This window comes from Ambystoma mexicanum, chromosome 11 (genome assembly GCF_040938575.1).
Source record: "Ambystoma mexicanum isolate Mex_15411 chromosome 11, UKY_AmexF1_1, whole genome shotgun sequence".
In the NCBI taxonomy this organism is placed as follows: Eukaryota; Metazoa; Chordata; class Amphibia; order Caudata; family Ambystomatidae; genus Ambystoma; species Ambystoma mexicanum.
The window spans coordinates 941,801,621-941,816,976 of NC_090934.1; the positions used below are offsets into that span (position 1 = coordinate 941,801,621).

At 44.0% G+C, this 15,356-nt stretch overlaps 1 protein-coding gene across 1 annotated transcript in view; it reads right to left on the reverse strand.

Annotated features, from left to right (window-relative positions):
• The window catches only part of LOC138505078 (mucin-5B-like), a 2,064,041-nt gene that overhangs the window by 119,017 nt on the left and 1,929,668 nt on the right, over nucleotides 1-15,356 (reverse strand). Inside the window, exon 35 of the mRNA XM_069625397.1 lies at nucleotides 2,725-2,853. Coding sequence (XP_069481498.1) covers nucleotides 2,725-2,853 — 129 coding nt within the window. The remainder of the gene's footprint in view (nucleotides 1-2,724; nucleotides 2,854-15,356) is intronic.

Below are 15,356 nucleotides of genomic sequence, written 5' to 3' on the forward strand. Positions count from 1 at the left end.
AGTGCCAAATAGTAGCCATCACTGGAAGGTCACTTCTAGATCAGAGCCCCATAGCAATGCATCATGGGTATCCAATTTAGCTAAAAAGCTTGTTTTTTTGCTTCATAAAGGACATGGCCATTTATACATAGCTCGTATAAGCTTGTATGAGCTACGTTTAAAATAGTACTGCCCTATAAAACAATGGCAATGCTCTGCATGGAGCAAACAAGCAAGCTTTTCAGCTAGTCTCCTACATATGTTACATGTGGCTCGGATCTGGAGATGTACGTCCAGCGAGGACAACTTTGAGGGGATTTGTTGCGTGCGTCTGATTAGCTAAAATGGCCTATTCTACTCTTACATCACAGGTAGAAGGTTTTTTTTTTTGTTTTCTTTTTAAACAAACCATGATATTGATATTTGGGAGACATGCCCCAATACTCCAGTCACAAGGATGTTAAGCTCCACCATTCTGATGATCCACAATGAGGGTGATCTGCATTACTGGATAGCTGTTGGATTCATGAGAGCTGTCAGCCTTAGGTTGAATAAGCTATGTATAAAAAAGCACTGCTCTATAAGACAATTAACATTGTTGTAAAGCAGCAAACAAGTTCACGCTTTGAGATCATTTGCATTTCCATGATGCCTCGCTGACTGGCTCTGATCTGGAAGTCAACTTTCAGTGATGAATACTAGGTGGCACTGTGTCTTGTGTGTTTTATTAGCTGAAATGACCTATCCTACTCTGACATAATAGGTAGAAGTTGTATTTTTCTTGCTGTTTTTAAACATACCATAGTAGTTATGGTACTGGCTATGTGTATAAGGAAAAAAGCTGTAATTAAATGTTCACAACTAGAACCCGCTTGAGCACCTCTCAAGTCCATCATACAACCACTCACCATCTAACTACACCTACTGCCATGCTTCATTGTTTCTAGATATTGCAATCATAATAAAACTGCTCTAATACAAGCTGTACTCTCCTGAGTCCTACACTCATGCTTACCAATAACTTATCACATTTGAGAAACAAATATCCCTACTTTGATACCCTTAACCCCATCCCACTGATCCAAATTGTTTTTCCTCTCTGTTTTTGGTCATTCTATTATCTAGTTTCTCTTTCCTATCGCCTCCTCCCCAAACCTACTCTACCTGTCCACAGACTAAGGTCTGGCGTCACCCTGGCTCAGTCACAATATTATACTTTTCAGACAAGGTCATGTACCGTAAGATCACCACGGTGGTGATGGGCGCAGTATAAATATTGGATAACTTAACGGTTTAGCCCATATCAAAAACTTTAGGTAATCTATTATGATTATATTGAACGGAAATGTTCTATTACTTGCGGGGTGGATGAAAATATTTTTGAAGAAATAGAACAAATAGCAGCCACTGTAATAACGAGATATGTTGTCAATGAACAACAGAGCCAAAGGAACCAGTATACTCACAGCCATCCAAGTACATTCTGTCGATGAGTATGAACGAATCCATTTTTTATATTTTCACATCTCAGTAAAGAGCAGAGCTTTTTTCAGTGTGTGTGTGTGTATATATATATATATATATATATATATATATTTATATATATATATATATGATGAAGCAAACACAGGTTTGGGAGGACGACAATTTAACAAAGAAAGGTCAGAAATGTGATTTTTCAATGTGTGTGTTTTGAATAAGTAATGTCTTTGGCTATTATTGTACATCATAAACTGTAAAAATAAAATTGCATACCAGGAAGAAAACACATTTCTAAGCAAATATATAAAAAGAAGATACAAAAAAAAGATGTGTGTTGGTTTCCATTAGTGAATCACATGGTTCAGTGTACAATAGTAACATCAATCTGTGGGCAAAAACACCACCCTAGGTTAGATAAAATAATTATTATAAATTAACGCTCCAAAGAGGTTTGTTAAGGCGCAAATAAATATGGTGCTCATATATATGGTCTCATTACAAGTCTTGCAAACTCACTGGGCCTCATTACGACCCAGGCGGTAGAGGGTTAACGGCGCCGGTAGAGCTGCGGGCGCCATCAACCCCCTACCGCCTCATTATGATGTCTGCTTGTGGGTCCCACTAAGGACATCTGGTAAAACCAGGCGTCCTTAGCGGGACCCGCTAGCAGACCAGGATGCTAACAGCGGTCCCCTCATTAACGGCCCGTTGTTAGCATCCTCCCCTATGGGGGCTCAAATGGGAATGTGGATGTACCGGGTCTGGGTTCCGGGAAAGGGAATTACCAGGCCCTCCAAGGTCGGAATGGCCCGGTAATTCCCCATTCCAGGATCCCGGACCCGGTATGGGGGTAGTCATGGCTACCTCCATACTCGTAATGTGGCCCACTAACTCGTGCAGTAATTCCACCAAATTGGGAGCGATGGTAAGGCAGTGTTAGTCCCCATTCATGGAATGCATAGGAGGTCAGGGGGGTTTTGAAGCAAATGCTGCATAATTCCACCTGTGATAATGCCTCTATCGTTTTACGGTAAAGTGGAGGAAATTACTCTAGCCCAAGTGCTGGAGATTATTCCTCCACTTTACTCCAAAGTTGTAATTTGGCAGTGCAGTAAAAGTGGCAGTAGTTCTGTTACACTACTTTTCTAATGCACCAATAAACTCACAGTGAGGCCCATAGTAAAGTAAAGTGACCACAGTGGGGTAAGCAATCACCAATGGAAAAGCTAGTAGGGGTAACAAAAGAACTCAAAGAAAACATACCGCTTTGCACCCGCGCACTGTCACTACGGGGCACATCTTCTTCACAAAATTCAAGTTTGGTTTGCCTCTCACATAATTGCAGGTGTAGAAGCTGCAGTTCATATTTTTAGGGAACCAGTAATCACCAGGCTGAAATCATATAAGAAAAACACAAAAATGATTAGAATATAATTGTGTGCCTGGTTCATTCTGTTCAGGCAGAATCATCCACTCCAGAAAGACAGATCACATGGACGCAGCACACCACATGTCATTGCATTCATTTACCATATAAAACAAAATTACACGCACATGCTTTTTTAAAATAAAGCACACATGACTGTACTGGGGCTTGAACAGTGCATTAATGCTTTCTAGTTGGTGGGCAAATGACTGTACTGTGGTCTGGATGCGGCATGACTGCATGGAGCCCAAAGATAGAACATTACAACCAATTTAGGATATGAAAAAAATCAGAGACACAACTTTCTCTTGATCCACTTGTTACACACAAGTCACATTGCATTGTTGAACCACAGCATCACATGACAATCTCAGGATTCCTCAGAGATAACAAATCTGATTTATTTTACGTGTAACATATGGGAGGGGTCAGCATTGCGGGACTCGATTTAGTATTCTCAAGGTTCAACATCTTATTTTTAACCAAAAATACACAAAAACTCCAACTAAACCCACTTTACCAGGGGATTCCCTACCTAGTCTAGGATCTAAGGGAAACCCTCCTTGCATTTGCAATACTAAGCCTTACACTAAACAGCATAAAGATTTAAATAAACATGAAAACAATACACATGAAAGGTTACCAAACAACCAGTATCTTGGATGACTTCTACTTTTTCTGGGTGGGTCATGCTCTGCCAGAAATGTCCCAAAGTCAATTCTTCCAAGGAAAAGAAAAGTCTTACAAAGTTCCAAAGAAACAAAAGTTTAGTTGGGATTCCAAAATGGACGCCAAGTAAGGAAGACGTATCGGTGCACTCTCCGTCTTCCACTTGAATTTTCCATCCGGAAATAAACATAAATTCACTCTCCAGCCAGTGAGAAACCACAGCTGGGGTCGCCAGACATCCTCCCCACCACTGTGACACAAAAGCCTTCAACCGACGACAGCCATATAACCCAACATCACTGATTGACTACGTCCGTGTGCATAGGGCTCTACAGAAACATATCGGTTTGACTTACTGCTGTCGTTTAGGTGGGTCAGGAGAGCATGCATGCTATTATCACTCATAACCAAAAAAGAGGCTGTGCTTCGCTAACGGAGAGGGACACCGGCAGGGAGAGGGAGACCTGCAAATTGAAATAATGACTGCATCAGCTCTGCGTCCACAACGAGCAACGAAGATACAGTGCTCAGTGGGGGTCTTCTGAACGCATGCAAATAGCCTCAGGTGCCATCCAGCACGACCTGTCGGGACTATACGGTGGTATGTAAACGCGGCAGCCCACACTCAATCTTCAACGGGGCGCTAGAAATTGTCTTGCCACCTGCAACGCTAGATGGCTCCACTAGCGATCCGTTGTTGATATAAGAAAGGGAATCAAGAGCTGTAACTCGCCCCTACAGTGGCTCCCGTCTGAAATTCGCAGAGTTGACCCATATGCAGTGCGGGCTGTAGTTCACACACCCGCAGCAGCTCCATAAGAAATTTATCACCAGCAAATAGCTACAATCTGTACCGCGAACTACAACCAATAACAATCTGAACATGTCTAACGTGGGATTAACCCAGCCTCTTATCAATAGGTCACTCTATAGGTCACTCCTTCACTGTGGCCCCCTAACAGGCAGGCCTTATCCTGTATCCATATATAATTGCACAACTTGATACTGAGAATAGGTGTACAGGTGCACACTTGAGAAGGAGACACACTATTGAAGCAATCTTTTCCATGTGGAATAATCATGGACTTTCGGATCTTTGACAAGCAGCAAGACAGAGTGAGTATGAAAGTGGATCGCAGCCAAGTCAGTTTATCCCGGAAAAGGTTAGGCTCTGTGAGTCATGCATGGGAACTCTTGGGGGAGGAGGGTTAAGGGGCAGGGAGAAGTACACACCTGATGGCAGTTATGCAGAAGGGTTGTCAGGGAGCGGGAGAGGGTATTTACTTGGGGGGATCTCACCTGCAGTGTAAAGGTATGCTACCTTTTAACGTACAATATCCGCAATGCACCAATAACCTACAGCCTTTTGCTATATTTACACATAACCAAAATGCAAGCATCTGACATGGAACGTGGGGTCTTAACACACCAAAAAAACGCAAAGGAAGGTGGAGTCATTCTTGAGGCGGCACCAACAGGACTTGGTGGCGCTCCAAGAAACCCATATATGCAAAGCAGACAGAAGCAAACTCTGCTTATGTCATTTCCCTATAATATTACAGGCATGTGCCGTGAGCAAAACTGCAGGTGTGCTGATTGCAGCCAAGGAGGGCACTGGCTTCCACATTATCCACACCAAAACACACAATGAGGGCAGATATGCTTTCACGGTCCTTAAGATATCCTCCATCAAACTAACAGTAGCAACAATTCCGGTTAAGATGGATTTTTGAAAAATTTCATGGACCAACTGGCTTAATTTATGGACGGAGACTTACTAATATAGGGGGATTTTAATTTGAGTTGGGACCCGCAACGGGATAGAAGCAAGGTAACACACTGGGCCGCACCCTCCCTCTCGAGCAGGCTGCAATGCATATTTGCAGATCTATCCTTAGTAGATATTTGGTTCACCCTGAAGGGGGAGGAAAAAGGTTATTCTTTTTACTCACATGTACATAGGCCATTCTCCCACATAGACTATGCCTGGGACTCCGCTTTATTTATGGGCATATTAACACAAATCATCACACACCCAATCATCCTCTCAGAACATGCCCCAATTACTTTGACTTTAGATATTAAAACTACCAAATTGCATCTTTGGTCCTGGAAATTCCTGCTGGCTCTACTCAAAGATCATATTGTCAGAGACGAAGTAGCTGCACAAATTAATGAATGCTTTGACTTAAAACAGAGGGCAGAGATCTAACTTAATATTATCTGGGACACGTTCAAGGCTACAATTATGGGAATTCTTATAGCCGCAGAAGTAAAAAAAAATAAACAGCTCATAGCCCTTGAAATAGAACTAGGGGTGGAACTATCTCATATTACGCAAAAAATGGAAACCGATACGGGCCCTAGGATGCAGAAAGCATTTTTAGAAGCATCCAGTAGGCGGAATCTCCATTTAATAAAGAAGGCAGAAAAAGCCCTTTTATTACCCAGCCAAAGGTATTACATAACAGCTAGTAAAATGGACCACCTCCTGGCATCCAAGCTACGACATAGGCAGCTTCTAGGATTATACAACAAATCAAACTGGCCTCAGGGGTGACGACATCTGAAATCACAGGTATCCTTAAACAATTCCATACATTTTACTCTTATTTATTTATTTAAATGTATATAACGCACAACGGCCCTGGGGCATCGTGGCGCTTGTTACAGCCAGCTTAGGATTACTTCTTAAACATGCAACACTTGGTCAACATTCCCAAGGAGTAAGACACAGTTGTACGTTCCCTGGTTACAGTGGCACATTGAGTTTGAAATAGAGTGCTTGGTTACAATGGAGCAATGAAATTGAAGCGCATGCAGACAAATAAAGTTGAAGTATGTTAATTAAACAGAGTGGTTTTCAACATTTTGCAGAAGGTGGTATATGAGTTTTCATTTCTGAGAGCGGTGGGAAGGGCATTCCAGTTCTTAGGTGTTAGTTGCAAACTAGCACTGCCTGCTTTGGCTCTTTTGAATGAGGGAACGCAGATCTGGTTGGTGAGATGGGATCTCTTAGGTCTGGAGGAGATGCACGTGGTGATCCTTTCGGATAGGTATGGAGGGGCCTTTAGTTACAGGCATTTTTGTGTGATAGCCAGTGTTTTGAATAGAATACGCTGTTTGACCGGCAGCCAGTCAGCCTCTTTCCTGGCTTGGGATATGTGCTCACGCTTAGGAATGCTCAATGCAGCTCTTAGGGCATTGTTTTGGATCACTTGTAACTTGTGTACATTTTTTGCCGAGGTGCCCAGGAAGAGGGCATTGCAGTAATCCAGTGTAGTGCCGATTGTGGCTCTGGCAATGGATAAGCAGTTTTGTGTTGATAAGAACGGTTTAACTGCATTAATGATTTTGGTGGTGAGTGCAGCGGAGGAGGCTATGGCATTGACCTGACTGGTCCTGGAGAGGGTAGAGTCGATGTACACACCTAGAGTTTTTACTGCTGAGGAAACTTTGATGGTGGTGTTGCCTATGGTGAAGGTGCTGTATTGAGGAGGGAGGTTGTTGAGGGTTTCTTTTGTGCCTACCACCAATATCTCTGTCTTGTCCCCATTGAGACAGAGACCCTTGGCTGCCATTCTGGTGTGAATGGCAGTGTAGCTGTTGTTGAGGGTAGCTGCATCTTGTTCATAGATGCCAGTGAGGGGGATTAATACTTGCGTGGCGTCGGCATAGTTGGTGTAGGCTATGTCACAACAATCAAGGTCATTAAACATTGGGAGGGTGAATAGGTTGTAGAGGGTGGGGGCAGTACAGGAGGCCTGGGGCACTCCACAGTGTATAGTGGTGGGAGGGGCACAGTCTGTGTCAGAGAAAACTCTCATAAGTCTTCCGCTAAGGAAGGAAGCAATCCAGGCCGCAGCTTGTGGAGAGAAATAAGCTGCATTTTTGTTGTTGTTTGCCAAGGATATCGTGGTTGACGAGGTCAAAGGCAGCTGACAGATCTAGTAGGAGGAGGAGAGCAGGTTTGCCTTTGTCCATAATATCCCTAAATTGAATTTTTAAGTCGAGGAGGGCCGACTCTGTCCCGTGACCGAGGCGGAAGCCGGATTATCTCTTACTGAGAATTTTATTCTCTTCTAGGAATTGCTGGATTTGGGTGTAGGCCACCTTATCCAGAATTTCAACAAGAATGGTACTGTGGTAATGGGCCTGTAGAGAACGTACCCAGGCTTCTTCTAGGCTGTGAGGGACTGTGTTGGAGTTAAATGAGGCATTGATAAAGGTTTTGAGGAAGGGGGCTAGTTTTTCTGCGCAGTCTTTGACTAGTTTGGCAGGACATACGTCCCTTTTTCAGTTGGAGGGTTTGATATTATTGACTATTTCTATTACTTCAGGTATAGTGACTTCTCTGAAGGAGAAAGGTTTTATTGAGTGTGTGATGGCATGGAGTCAGGGGGGGTTGAGACTGATGTGTTTAGAGAGGTTTTTGTGGTGTTCACTGATCTTTGCCTGTAGGAGCTTGATTTTATTTATTAGAGCTGTTTGCACGTCCGTACACCAGGCTTTGTCTTTGACGATCTCTTGGGATTTGGTGGCTGGGGTGGACAGCTCTCTGAAGATGGTGAAGAGCTCTTTTGATTCGGATGTGGCGTTGGTGATACGATTGTTATAGGTGGAGGATTTGGCTGAGATTATAGATTTTTTATAGTTAGCAGCAATGGATTTGTAGGCCGCTGGCGTGGCTTCATGTGGAGAGCTTAGCCATTTAGTCAGAGCTTTTCTCTTTTGTTAGCGGAGGACCTTGAGTTCCTCCGAGAACCAGGTGTTCTTATGTTTTATTTTTTTGGCTTTTTTGTTCAGTAGTGGTGCGATGGAATCTATGGCGTTAACCATTATGGAGTTGTAGGTTTACGCTAGTATTGATGGGTCAGAAGAGTTGAGGAGTTGCAGTGTGGGTATGTCGAGATAAGGGAGGATGTTTTCCTTAGTAAGGTTCTTGGCGCTTCTGGCTAGTGCCAGGGGAATGGGGTTAGGATGTTTGGGTGTAGTGGTGCCAGTTGGGATGAAGAAGTGGATGAGGTGATGGTCGAACCAAGGAATAGGGGTGTTGGAGCCGACATCTACTTCGCATTTGTGATCTACTACCCAATCAAGGGTGCAACCTTTGCTGTGTGTCGGAGTAAGGTTTCTTTGCTGGAAGCCGAGCGCTGTAAGTACTTGGGCTAGAGCTTTGTCTGACCTGTCCTTAGGGTAATTAAGTCCCAGATTGAGGTCACCTAGTAGCAGTGTTTTGGAGGACGTTTTGAGGTTTTCAGTGATGAGATGCAGGAGACTATCATGGAAATCGGCCATGGGTCCTGGGGGGAGATAAACTAGGTGGATGTTGAGTGTGGATTTAAGTGAGGTGGTGATCTTGACCTTGAGAGAGTCTGTGTTCTCACCGAGATTTGAGGCAGTTTGTCTCATTTCCAGGCAGTCTTTTACTATGAAGGCTACTCGTCTGCCTCTAGTTAGGACTCTATCTTGTTTGTAGATTGAGTGTCCTGGAGGGACGGCTAGTGAGAGTGCGGGTCCAGCAGCTTCGTGGATCTAGGATTCGGTGATGGCCAGGATATCTAGGTTGAGATTGGTGATTAGGTCGAAGATTTCAGTGCCATGTGCAGGGAGGGACCTACCGTTGATAAGTGCACATTGTAAGTGGGATGGGCCCTCTTGTTTAGGAATTTTGTTAACCCGGGGCAAGGTAGGCATGTAGCGCGTGAGTACTGTAACTTTTTTGGTGGTTGCGATGGGTTTAAAAGGCTGTTTGGATGGGCGTGTAGGTAAGGCTGTAGGAGGTGATGTCATAGTTGTAGAGGTAGCGATGGGTGTTATAGGCAGTATGAGTGGAGGTTGAGTTTTGATGATCTCTGGTATGACTGATGTTGTAGAGAAGGTGGTGTGTTCAGGTGGGGCATTGTAGGTAGAGGGTGCTTTCGGTGTGCAAAGCCTGAGAAGTTTGTTTCTGGCGCTAAGAGATCTCGGGCGTGTAGTGGCTGTGTTGACCCAGGAGTGGTTGGTTAGCTTGTTATGTAGCTGACTTGTAGGAGTGGCGGATTGTTTCGAGTTAGCTGTATTGGAGATGTGCTGTGCAGTGTGTCGCAATGCTGTTTTAGTGAAGAAGGAGGGGAGGAAGGGTGTGGGTGGGATGTTGTGAGGAGTAAGGGAAGTGGTGTTTTCTATTTTGTGCGATGTTGCTTGCATGTTAGGTGTGGGAGCCATGGGAGTGGGAGCCATGGTTCTGATGTGGGATTTGGTAGTGTATTGGTGTGAGTGATTGGACAGCGTGGTGTGCTAAATGCTAGAGTGGGAGGGAAATGTTGCTGTGTCTATTGGCCTGGCAGAGGTCATAGCGTAGGCTAGGTATAGGGCGCTAATCGGCGGTAGCAAGTGGGTCAGTCGATATTGGATGGGGGGCCAAGACTAGATGAACATGCAGGCTATCGCAACTAGGTACAATCTAAGGCGCTGACAGGCAAATAATGGCTGATAACATTGAGTTAGCAAGACTGACAAGAATACATAAATCGTAAGGCATTGCTAGTAGCTCAAAATATTGAGTCTAATAAAGGTGTGCAATATTGAGTCAACAAAAGCTAACATGAAAGCATAGTCTTAAGGCATTGCTAGTAGCTCACAACATTGAGTCTGATAATGGCTAACAACATTGAGACTGCGCGGCTGACATGAATAGGTGACCGGGTATGGAGGCTGGTGACACAGTGGTGAGCAGGCTGGAAGGAAAGAGTGACTGGGTACTATTCGTTGTGTAGACGCTGCATGTGTGCTGTTGTGGGTAGGCAGTAGTGTTTGGGTTGCTGGGGATTATCACTAGCAAGCATAAGATGTATGCACTGGGGTGAGGCTAGACTAGGCTAGCGAGCCTGCGGTGGAGGAGAGGTGCACCGCACTGTATTTGTTAGTGCATACGCAGCACACAGTTGCTAATTTTTTTATTAGCGTGGTTCACCTTGTGACCGGGCGGGAGGCATAGTTTCCTTAGCCATAGTGGGGTGGGTGCGTAGTGCGTGGCACAAAATAACAGGTGAGTGCTGATGGGTACAGTAGCATAGAGGTGGGCAGGGCGCTGGGTGGATGGTATACGTATGAAAAATCCGATATGCCGGATCTCCATATACAAACACAATATCTGGAGTCAATTGAACTCCCCAAACTCACGATAGCAGATACTCACATTTTAGAAAAACCTATCAATATTTAAGAGGTTCTACAGGTTATACGTGAACTCCCATCAAATTAGTAACCTGGTCCAGGCGGCTTTCCGGACAAGTTTTACAAAACATATGGTAACATCTTAACTCCCGTCTTAACTAAGTTTGTCAATTTCTTTTTGCACACAGGACAAATTTCACCCACTATGGAAGAAGCAAAAATAATTTTGTTCCCTAAACTGGGTAAAGAACCAGCAATCTGTGGGTCCTACCGTCCCTTCGCAGTCATTAACCTAGCCACAAACATGTTTACCAAGGTGTTGGCTAACCGGATTGCAGATCTTTTACCAGCACTAATACATACGGACCAAACTGGTTTTATCAAATCAAGGCAAACACACAATAATATACGTAGAGATTACCACATTATATAGAAGGTGGAGAAAAAAACGATTCCTGCAGTCCTTGTTTCTATTGATGCCGAAAAGGCTTTTGATCGTGTAGAATGGTTGTTTCTTTTTTTGACTCTAGAGGAAAATAGGGTTTGTACCAATAGACCAAGTCCAACTATCAAAACCCCTCTGCAAGATTGTCAATAAAATGACTTTTAACATCCTTAATCTCCCTTCAATGCGGTATCAAACAGGGGTGCGCTCTCTCCCACATGTTATATGCATTACATCTGGAGCACCCACTGGCCAGAATTAGACAAACAGAAGGAATAAAAGGTGTTCTGTTTGGTGGCGTTCAACATAAAATAATGGCTTACACTGATGACATGCTAGTTATGCCAACACAACCAACAAGCTTGATACGGGAGGGCACACATGCATTCGAGAAATTTGGGCCGGTGGCGGGCCTGAAAATAAACGTGCACAAATCAGAGATTCTGAATCTATCATTATCTCCCTCAGAAGCTTCGAACATGGAGGCACGGACACACTTACACACTTAGGATGGGCTAAAGAGGGCATTACATTGCTAGTGGTAGGAATCACCACATCCCTCAAAGATGTATACCTAGCTAATTATCCCCCCCTACTAAAGGACCTGGAAACTCAACTCAAAAAATGGGATCCACTCACGATCTCAAGGTTGGGCAGAATTAACTCTGTAAAGATGGTCATTCTCCATAGAGCACTTTAATTATTTCAAGTGCTACCTATCAAAGTACCTTTATCCTTTTTCCGTCAACTACATAGGGCAATCTCTACCTTTGTTTGGCAAAATAAACCACCGCGGGTAGCCCTAGCCACACTAAGGCTGCCACCAGACAAGGGAGGGTTGGGTCACCCTAATTTACTGACATATTATCGTACAGCGCAAATCATCATGATAAAGGAATGGTCTGTGGGTTCAACCGAGAAGCGCTGGGCTCAGATGGAAATGGCTGTGTTGGGATCCAGACTAAAAGATGTATTGTGGTTATAGAAACCTGATCATCCAGCCAAAATCGAAATTATGAGCGAAATTATGCACACAGTGGCAAATACCTGGGATGACGCAGTGAAAAAACATGGTATAACAACTTTTCCCTCCCCTCTCACGCCCTTATTTTTTAACCCCCAATTTACCCCGTGCCTTGACCCAAACGCTTTCAGAGAATGGATGGCAGCAGGGTGTGAGAAAATTAGAGATATGTTTTCGGGGGAAACAGTAAAACCATTTACACAATGCAAGGTAGGGCTGCATGAAAAATCCAGGTTTAATATTTCCAGGTGTGACATTGGATTCTGGCTACCCCGATTAACCCTGGTGGCCGGGAATTAACATCCTTTGAGCACTTTGTGCTATCAAATCCAGGGAACAATGACCTTATCTCTATTCTATACAAAATACTGGGGGGAGGGACACACAAAGTGAAGATTAGCTATAAAGCACATTGGCAAGCCACATTAGGGGAAGAGGTCACTGAGCAGTACTGGGAGACTCATTGGAGAGCAAACCCCAAATTCACTAGATTGATTCAAGTCAAAGAATTCTGGCTCAAACTCATGGTGCAATGGCATTACACTCAAGCCTGCCTCGCTCGAATGAAACCCACAATATCAGATAAGTGCTGGAGGGAATGTGACCATGTTGGGAATTGGGAACACATATGGCTGAGCTACCCGAGGCTGGCTAAATATTGGGGAGAGGTGAATTTATATTTGTGTGAAATGTTTTCTGTCCATACTCCGCTCTCAAAGCGCTCTCGTTTGCTAGTAATGTTGGACGGAGACTTTAAATGACGGCCGAAAGCCACTCAGAAAGCTTTTGTGATACTGCAATTAGCAACTCTACTTGTAATTGCTCAGAATTGGAGATCCACCTAAGATTTCAGAATGGTTCTCTATATATGGAACTTTTTATCTTTAGAGTGGATGACATATTCCTACAGGGGGATCTCCCATTGTTTACCGAACATTGGAATGTTGTGCTAAACTTTTTTAAACAAAGACTTGAATACCCAGTACTGTCCTCAATGACTGCAGCTACTGGGCATTGTTTGATATGCTGAATTAGGGTAATGTAGCAACATTGTATCGTTAATAAGATTGCACTATTTTTGTGAAAGACTGGTGGGGGTGGTGTGGGGTGGGTTGGTGAACTGTTGGGGTTAAGGGGGTGTATTTGAAATGCCAATAAAAATTCAAAAAATAGAAAGTTTAGTCGGATAGGCTATAATAAGGTTTAGGCTATTGACTTTGGCCGTACTTGTTCTCTGCTCAGCTTCTACTACTTTTATAACTTCTGCTAAATTGTTTGTGATGTTACAAGGTATCAGTTTTCCAATCAAAACTAAATTAGGCACACGAAATTTCATTTTACCTCTGAACTGCCACTTCAAAGTTACGATTTCTCACCTTCCGGTCAGCTTCTTAACCTCCAAGATACTCAGGACACAATACCGCACGTGCGACTTCTTAACATATGAAAACTGGGTTGTAACACTTGAGGAGAGTCAATTAAGAGTTGTTGGTTTATGAGCAGCGTTCTCTGTATTAACAAGAGGCACGCAACCGCTCGGCATTGAGTTGTGCTTAACAATGGGAAAAGAAAAAGGCTGTTACAACACGCAGGTGTTTCAGCTTTGATATTTGTATCGTGTTACATTTCCCTTGTTAATAGGACTTCCCACTTCTACAAACAAGTTCACCTCGCTCAAATATGCACGCAAGTGTTAAGAAAGCTGGCTACAGTTACCGGCATGGTGTTTTAGTTGATTTGGATTATGGAGCTTTACTTTCTCCACTCCACAATCACTGTAACTACGGGATACTTCTGTATCTTGGCTTGGTTTCTTTAACTAATACTGCTGCAGACACTCTCGGGACTCACACCCCTCTGCTACACTTGTGTCTCTGATCCTGCCTCTTCAAATGAGAGACTTCTACTCTCCAGTTTCCCTCGGCTTGATTATGCACACAGGCCTTGGGTGGATGCACGACTTCAGCTTTGCATTCACAGCAATTAGGTGCACCTGGACAGACTGCCTGTTTACTTCAGCCTCTTCCAATGCTGCCACAGTCAAACAGGATCTGTGAGCACAGGACCAACTCAGAGTCTGCAGGTGAAATCTGCCATTCCTCTACTCCGGCGTCCCTTCTGTGGTCACACCTCCTTGTGAACGGCCAGACTTGTGCTCTGCTCCTCCTACTTCTGCTACTGTTGACCTTCCAGATCCCACTGCAGCTTCTTTCTACTGCATTCACAGCAATTAGGTGCACCTGGACAGACTGCCTGTTTACTTCAGCCTCTTCCAATGCTGCCACAGTCAAACAGTATCTGTGAGCACAGGACCAACTCAGAGTCTGTAGGTGAAATCTGCCATTCCTCTACTCCGGCGTCCCTTCTGTGGTCACACGTCCTTGTGAACGGCCAGACTTGTGCTCTGCTCCTTCTACTTCTGCTACTGTCGACCTTCCAGATCCCATTGCAGCTTCTTTCTACTGCTCCTGCTTGCAGCAGCCTTTTATGCCCCTCTGGTGGGTTCATTGGTTTCAGGTACAGGCCCTTAGAACTAATTGCCTGACCTTGCCAAATGCTATTAGGCTTGCCTGCCTGACCTGAGATCCTGCATATCTCTTTAGCCCTCTTCTTCGTCACAGTACCGGAGGGATTCTGGGACATGCAGTCCTTTCTAGAAAGTATTAATTTCTCTACATCTTTAAAATGATTAAGTAAAGAATTCTCTCCCTTGATGTTATTATAATAGGAGAAAGCATGTTACATATTTATCCTTTTCAGAGACAGATGGGGCAGAGAAAGCCACAGGTTCACCCCTCCTGTTGGCATACCTTTAAAATTGTGGAGGATATCAATTTCTAGGGGTACAAAAGATAGGTTCTTTAGGTTCATCACTAAGTGGAAGTACTTCTCTAGATTCTACATTTATACCTTTAGTAGGAGATAATTAAAAAATGGAAATAAGCCAATTCTCCTCTAAGTTAGGGATAAAAGAATTCCTCTCCCATGAAAGGTACTGTGTCTCATCCTGTGAAATCCCCCCACTTCCCTGGCCTTATCTCCACCAGTTGAACCTGCCACAGTACACCACCCCCCAGATTGGGATCAGGAAGCGTTTGCCCTTTTCTGGCCCTCTGGGAGGATAATTTAGGCAGGGTTTTAGTGGGGATCCACAGGATTATCCCCACATATCT